At 43.4% G+C, this 7,830-nt stretch overlaps 1 protein-coding gene across 1 annotated transcript in view; it reads right to left on the reverse strand.

Annotated features, from left to right (window-relative positions):
- Myrfl (myelin regulatory factor like) overlaps positions 1 to 7,016 on the reverse strand; it is a 112,188-nt gene extending 105,172 nt beyond the window's left edge. The window contains exon 1 of the mRNA XM_028759039.1: positions 6,756 to 7,016. Within this exon, the coding sequence (XP_028614872.1) occupies positions 6,756 to 6,801 (46 nt within the window). The 5' untranslated portion in view covers positions 6,802 to 7,016. The remainder of the gene's footprint in view (positions 1 to 6,755) is intronic.
- Between the last annotated feature and the right edge of the window lie 814 nt (positions 7,017 to 7,830).

The following is a 7,830-nucleotide window of genomic DNA, read 5'->3' on the forward strand; positions in this document are numbered from 1 at the left end:
ATGAAGGTCCTCTGCAAAAGCAGCAAGCGTTCCCGACCACCAAGCCACCTCTCCAGCCCCTAGTTCATAATTGTTTTTTAAAAAGATTGATTGATTGATGATTGACTGATTGATTTTATGTAGGAGTAACCAATCTGTGTGTACACCTGCAGGCCATCAGAGGCCATCAGATCTCATTATAAATGGTTGCTGGGGATTGAACTCAGGACCTCTGGAAAAGCAGCCAGCGAGTGCTCTTAACCGCTGAGCCATCTCTCCAGCCCCGTAATTCATAATTCTTTTTTGGTTTTTCGAGACAGGGTTTCTCTGTGTAGCCCTGGCTGTCCTGGAACTCACTCTGTAGACCAGGCTAGCCTCGAACTCTCGAACTCAGAAATCCACCTGCCTCTGCTTCCCAAGTGCTGGGATTAAAGGCGTGTGCCACCACTGCCCAGCAACTCATAATTCTTTAGGTCGTCATTTTTGTTGTTGTTGTTTTGATTATTCAGAAATCTTACCTAATGTGCCCTAACCATGGTCACCTCCCAGACTTTGCACATCTGCATTCCCTCCCCCATTACTTTCCCTCATGCCCTAAAAAAAAACCCAAGACTACTTTGTGGTCCATATATACACTGGAGTATGGTAAAATTCCTAGTGGCCAGCCCCGAAAAGGAAGATGAGTCTTTCTTCACCTGCATCTGAGTCAAAAGGCATCAGCCAAGACCTGGAGCAATAAGGGGCTAGCTCTCCCATACAGACGCCACAACCTGTACCATAAAGCTGTGGGCCAGGGAGGGACAGGCTAGCTCTCCATCACTCACAGATATTAGCATGGCTTCAGACAACAGCCCAGACCGTGGGCATCCACATGGGCTTTGGTGGTAACCTGTCATATCAAGTAGGTCTTTGTCATTTTTACTTGTTTCCTTAGTTTCTTTTCAGCTAGAAAAGCCAGCCCTTTAGGGCAAGGTCTCTGCTCTGTACATGAATATAACATGGGGTCCTAAGAAACACTCTTTTTTTTTTTTTTTTTTGATTGGTTGGTTCAATAGACAAAGAGAGAAATCAGTAATGATTTGTTCCTGTGCACTCTCCTGCATCTGGCATAGGTGTGGGGGTCAGAGGTCAGCATTTGTAGAGTGTCTCTCTTATTGTTTTACCACTGTGCTGCTTACTCCAGGCTGGCCTCCAGCTTCTGTATAATTCTCCTGTGTTAGTCCCCTATCTCCGTGGATCACAGACACATGACATAGCACCCTGCGTTTTCTCTTATGTGGGTTTAAGAAATCAGAACTTAGTCACCAGGCTTGCAAGGCAAACCTTGAACCTGCTCTCTGGATGACTCTTAGGCAAGAGATTTAACTTCAGAATTAAGTTGCACAAGGGAGAAAGAAAGATGCCCGGAACTTCTGTAAACAGAGAAAATGGTAACATTAAAAATAAGCAAAGACTACTGACCTCTTTGCACCAGGCACAATTCAAAAAATACTACCACAAACTGAGATACTATAATTACCTCTTCTTTACAACCACGGAAACATATGGCCTGAGAGGTTCACTCATCCGTAGTCCTAGAAATAGCACATTGCAAAAACACATAGTTCGCAACCAGGACGGCTGACTCAAAGTCCATAGTCTTAATCACGGTCCTATACTCAGCACAAAAAGGCTCAGTACATAACAGCTATTATTACTAATTGGGTTGCATACATTTGGGTTGGCATAATGGGTTGGCAAACATTTCCTTTACAGAGCCAGATGGTAAATATTTTAGGTTTTACAGCCCTTATGGTCTCTGTTGAAACTCCCCAACTCTGCCACCATGACATCAAAGCAGCTGTAGAAGGCATGACCATGACTAGATGTGCTCTAATGAACTTTATTGGTATCTGAAGGCTGTTGGTACAGTGTGGACTCTTGGTCATGGCTTGTGACTCTCTGCTGCCCATCAGCAAGAATACCTGATGATAAGAGTTGTTCTCTCCTCAGTCCAGAAGAATGTTTAGTGCTAGAGAGTAAAGCGATATAATCCTGTGTTGGTGTTGCTGGTTTTCTCGTTTAAAACATACAAAAAGCCAAATTTGGTGAGACATTCCTGGAATTCCGATGCTTAGGGAGCAGAGGCAGGAGGTTTTATAGTTTGATGCCCATCTGGGCTACATAACAAAGTATTATTCACAAAACCAAAACCCAAGCCAAAACCAAAACACATGGGACAGTAGTAAGCACTGAATAGTGAGATCATAGATTAACCTTCCCTTTTGGTTATCTCTGTGTTAGTGCCTGTGTATTGAACAATTAGGTTCCAAGACACAGGAGAGTCTACCAGAAACCAGGCTTAACTCAAAGTTGGAAAGATGATGCAGGTAATACCAAGGCAATCGACGAAAACCATTTCTTGAGAGAGTTTATCTGAGGGAAGACACTGGCAAGTCTAATAGGTCTCAAATGTGGTGTGTGTGGGTGGCTGGGATTTACACTAATCTCCTTCTACAGCAAATGAAGTACATGAGTACATGTAAGTAGCCGAGGTTGGAGCTGATCTCTCCCTCTCTCTCTCTCTTTTTTAAAGATTTATTTATTTTTATTTATATGAGTATACTGTCACTGTCTTCAGACACACCAGAAGAGGGCATTGTATCCCATCACAGATGGTTGTGAGCCACCATGTGGTGGCTTGGAAATGAACTCAGAACCTCTGGAAGAGCAGCCAGTGCTCTTAACTACTGAGCCATCTCTCCAGGCCCCCGAGCTGATCTCTTTTTGTTTTGTTTGTTTGTTTGTTTGTTTGTTGTTTTTCGAGACAGGGTTTCTCTGTGTAGCCCTGGCTGTCCCAGAACTCACTCTGTAGACCAGGCTGAGCTGGAACTCAGAAATCCGCCTGCCTCTGCCTCCCAAGTGCTGGGATTAAAGGCATGCACTACCACTGCTCGGCTTGAGCTGAGCTCTTAATGCCACATTTTAAACTGGAAATCTCTTTCACTTTAGGGATCCCATCATGAAAGAAGAGAGGAGGTCTGTTCTGCATGGCTCATGCCAAGACCACATGGTTCCTAATCAACTGCCCACACCAGACAGAAGCTTGCAGATAAGTCTAAAGCACTCGTATGATCTGGCTGGTTCTGTCAGCAGCTTGTTCTTGTTCCGTCTCCTGGAAACTGTATGCTGTCTCCACACAGCTGTGGTGCAGATAAAACAAGCTCCTGCCTCTTTAGAGTAACTTTACTCTGGAGGCAATGATACCTAAGAATCCTAGCTGCAGAGATGAACCAAGTCTGCCCTTAACAAAGGTAAACTCTCTGATCCACTGGGTCAGACAGCGAAGGCACTTTGACCTCATGACCTTCTAGAGGTGGGAGATGGTCTTGGGCTACTTGCCGTTTGCTCCTTCTGGAGGAGCCCAGATTCTGCTGAGACAGTAGAAAGTGAGAAGAGAGTGTTGATTATTTGAGACAGGAACAAAGTGGCGATCCCAATGTGAAAGAAAATCGATAGACCAGCTACTGGTCAAGGTACTCTTTGCCAGCAGGAAAGTCTTCCCCAGGACCCAGCTCCAGCAATGGGCAGCTTCTGTCCTGAACCATCAGCCAATCAGAGTCAGTATCTCATTTTGGAGAAATAATACATACAAGGGCCACTTAAGACAACTTGTACCCTCGTCTCTTATAATAATGGAGTCTGAGTCTTTCCATCAGTGGTGACTTTTGCCTCTACTTTCTCTGGTCCATTCACTGAACCATTCCGCTACTGGCCGATTCTTTCTTCTTTCCCTGCATTTGGACTTGCTGAGGGCCTCAAACAGAGCTGCAATTCAACAACCGCCCATTGACAGGAATAGGAGCTTGCACTGTTTTTTCATTCTTTGCATCAATATGAAGCAACCGCTGTATGGTGCACGGTGTACAGTGTCAGCACGCTGCAAGCTTTATCTCTCCTCTGGTCCACAGAACTCCCTCACCTTCCTCGAAGCCTTTCTAGATTACTCTAGGATTGGCCATTGGTTTCCTGCTCCAGAGCCGTCTGTATTTTCCTGAACCTTGCATTGCCATGGTGTTCTCAAACAACTTGTATATAGCACGGCATTTCTCAATCTTCCCAACACTGCTGCCCTTTAACACAGTTCTTTATGTTGTGCTGGCCTCTTCCCCAACCATGAAATTATTTTCATTGCTATTTCACAAGCTGTAATTTTTGCTGCTATTATGAACTGCAATGTAAATGTCTGTGTTTTCCAATAGTCTTAGGTGACCCCTAAAAAACGCTATGAAAGAAAGTTGGACACTCCCCCAGGGATCACGACCCACAGGTTGAGAACGGCTGCCATAGCAGCTAGTTCTGCCTTCTCTGTGTCTTTACTGCCCCCTTGTGATAATGGCTGCCTGGGGAAACAGAAACAGTAACCATTCAAAGCTTTGATAGTAGCTTTCTAGAGAGGCTGTTCCTGACAGTCCCTGACCTTGCACAGCTTGGGGTTCTAAAGCCACCCCACCCCCAGATGTCCAGGGGAGCTCATGTTTCAGTGTTGTAGTTTAAAACAAACACTGGCACCAGCATACACCTTTGACTGGCAAACCTTTGAAACTCAAGAGTATACTGTCAACTTAAATTCTTTAATATCAAAATCCTTATAAGGAAAAAAAATGTCTTATTTAAGACAAAGACTCCAAGAAAGGGAGAAAGATTGCTTTCAAGTGTACAACAGTTTGCCAAGAGTTTTATTGGTTTTTCAGACCTTGATTAAATAAGGAACAAAACACACATACAAACACGAATTTTGGGTCAGTGGTCAAGGCCACTTCCTGTCATTACGTACATGTAAGCAAGCACTCACACATACACCTAAACTAAAACTAATTCTTTAAAGATTATAGTTTACGTGTTAAATCATACTACACTAGAATGGTTTGATATCGTTTTATCAAAAATGGGGAAGAAGAAAAGGGGGAGATTTTCAGGTTATCGAATCCTGTTAAATCACTTTTTAAAAGTGGGTTAGTATGACACACGTATGCAGGGACTGATCATGTCTAAGTCCTGTCTCACTTGTAGCCAATGAAATTAAATGTAAGATGACATTTGATTCAAAACAGCGAGAAACTGATAGCAACATGGCTGCAACAGCAGGCCCCTCATCACGCCACATCTAGTTTTGCTGACTTTTTTCTAAAGAAACCTTTTACTCTTTAAGGTTTAGGGGAAGGGATATTATTAAAATCTAAGGGAAACATTTCATTCAGCACCCTTCAAGTTCCACCTAAAGGAAGTAGAACAGAGGTGGCATAAATAAGCACTCAATGTTTGCTAAATAGTGGAAAGAATCTCTGTTTTTAATTGGCAGCTAGCTGTAGTGGTCAGGGCTTGTGTCTCTGTTTTCCCAGAGTTTAGTGTCTTTCCTGGTATAGATTCAGAAGAGGAACATTGTGCGTGGAAAACGGGCTCCTTCCCCATCAGAGGGGTTTCACAGTTTAGTTTAAGGGAAACTGTAATGACGATAGTAATAATAAGTATATACTGTGTAGAATACTTATTCCAGTAACTACAGAGGAGATTTATAGAAAGAGCATCACGGAGATCTCTGTGGCAAATGGGTATAGCAGGTGAATCGTGTGAGTCTAAAAGCTCTTTTGGGAAAAGCCAAGACCAGAGGCCAGGTTTCCTCAGTAGTAGAAGGAGACAAAGTCTACCTTTGGCGTCTACAGGATGAATGGTGGTTTCTCTTTCAAAAGAAATGTGTCCTGGAAACTAGACAGAAAGTACACACCAAGCGGGACCTGGGGGCATGCTATCAAAACCGGACACTGTTGCAGGCAGGACTCCAGGGGACGGAACGCAGGATCAAAGGAACACAGTGACTCTTACAGCTTCATTTGACTTTGCTGCCATTTCCAGCAAAATCTAAACCATAGAAATGGCCTCATTATGCTCATTCCTTCTGGTTGTGACCCAGAGTCTTACAGGGCCTTTGATAGGACCTGCCCTCTTTAGCGCTCGGCATCTGTTGGGTCTTATTTCTTTCCAGTCTTTACAGAGTTCTCATTTGTCACACACTTTTCAAAACTCAAGAAAGGCCAGAATCACTTTTTCCATTGTGCTGCTAACTGCCCTGGAGCAAGTATATCTGAAAGACCCACTGTAAGAACATCCTCCCTATGAAATGTGAACCACTGCACAGCCATGTTGGATGTTGAGCAGGGAGAGAGCCTGCGTAATGATGCCACTGTCAGTCACTCTCCTCAGGGAGAGGTTCAACTGCAAAAGCAGCTGACTGCCAGCTTCATGTTTTTAAAGTGCTTTGAACAAGCAGAAAGATGGGAGCAGGAAGTGGGCATTCCTTCGCTGTCTTAGGCTAATTTGAAGTTAATTATGCTAAATTATACTAAGATATTTTAATTAGAACCTTACCTTTTTTTTTTTTTTTGGTTACACGGTATTTAGTCATTTCAGAGAGAAGACAGATCTGGCATTTTTTAAAGCACTGAAGGACTGAAGGAATGAGCCCTAATACACAGAGACAGCTGATAATCTAAGTGCCCAGTTGACTCTTGATGAAGAACGTAGATAAGACGGAATCCTGTATTTTAAAAACCATTTCCCGTATCACTGACTTTTGCTATCAACGAGGCAGGTAAGGCCTGTACTTCTCAACTGGGGAGTTATCTGATAGCATTCTTCCAGGGGCAAAGCGTAAGTGGACTTCGCCAAGCAGAGAGTGAAAGTGAGTGGAGACGAGAAACAGCTCGGAGAAGAAACCATGGCGCCCAGTGGGCTCTTACCTTCAAAGAACTGCTGCAGGGCCTCATTTTCATCCAGCACATCCATGGTGCCAGGGTTCTGGGGCTGCTTCCTCTTCCAACAGGGGCTATCAGACCTCAGGAAATTTGTGCTATCCTTGGGACTCCAAGCCTAGGAATACTCCCGGAAAGTCTCCATAGTCTTTTTATGGAAGCAAAGCATTTCTTCGGCCATCCGCTTAAGCCCTGAATGATGGCTAAACTCTCAAATGAGATTATGAAACAAAAAGGACGTGCAGCCACTCGGGAGAAAACAAAATCACGAAGAGGGAAGTAATAATATATCTATGTCTCTGGGTTCAGGAACTGCTTCTACTTTGCCTGTGGGCTTTGTTTTAAGGACCTTTGTCCTTAGTGATACATGTAATTACATAAACGGGCAATAAATGCAGTCTTATCTCCTGTGGGTCCTTCACACCAGCGTTTCTTCTATCTCCGGCTTCATCAGGCAGCTCCAGTCAGCCACAAAAAAAAAAAAAAAAAGAAAAAGAAAAAGAAAAAAAAAGATACAGCTGTTTTTCTTTAATCTCAAAAAGGGGTCACGTCAATATAATCATTTTTCATACTGTCCAAAAAGACTGGGTTATTTTCAAGGCTTTGTTAGGATAAAAAGCTAAAATTTGTTCAATATTTTCAAATGTAAGGTGAAAAATTACATTTTCCTCAGTACACATTTAGATGACGTCTTTAAATACACACACACACACACACACACACTGAGACAGGTTTTCTCTGTATAGCCCTGGTTGTCCTGGAACTCACTCTGTAGAACAGACTGGCCTTGAACTCAAAGAGATCCTCCTGCCTCTGACTCCTACTGCTGAGAATAAAGGTGTGCACCACTCCCATCCCTACCCCACCCACGTCTTCAAAACCTATAAACTCTAAAGGTGTAGACTAATTATGAAAGTCCCTCTATACTAAATTCTCAACTTAAAACTCTTTTTTTTTTTTTTCGAGACAGTGTTTCTCTGTGTAGCCCTGGCTGTCCTGGAACTCACTCTGTAGACCAGGCTGGCCTTGAACTCAGAAATCCGCCTACCTCTGCCTCCCAAGT

Source organism: Grammomys surdaster, unplaced genomic scaffold (assembly GCF_004785775.1).
Source record: "Grammomys surdaster isolate TR1022 unplaced genomic scaffold, NIH_TR_1.0 126271, whole genome shotgun sequence".
Taxonomy (NCBI): Eukaryota; Metazoa; Chordata; class Mammalia; order Rodentia; family Muridae; genus Grammomys; species Grammomys surdaster.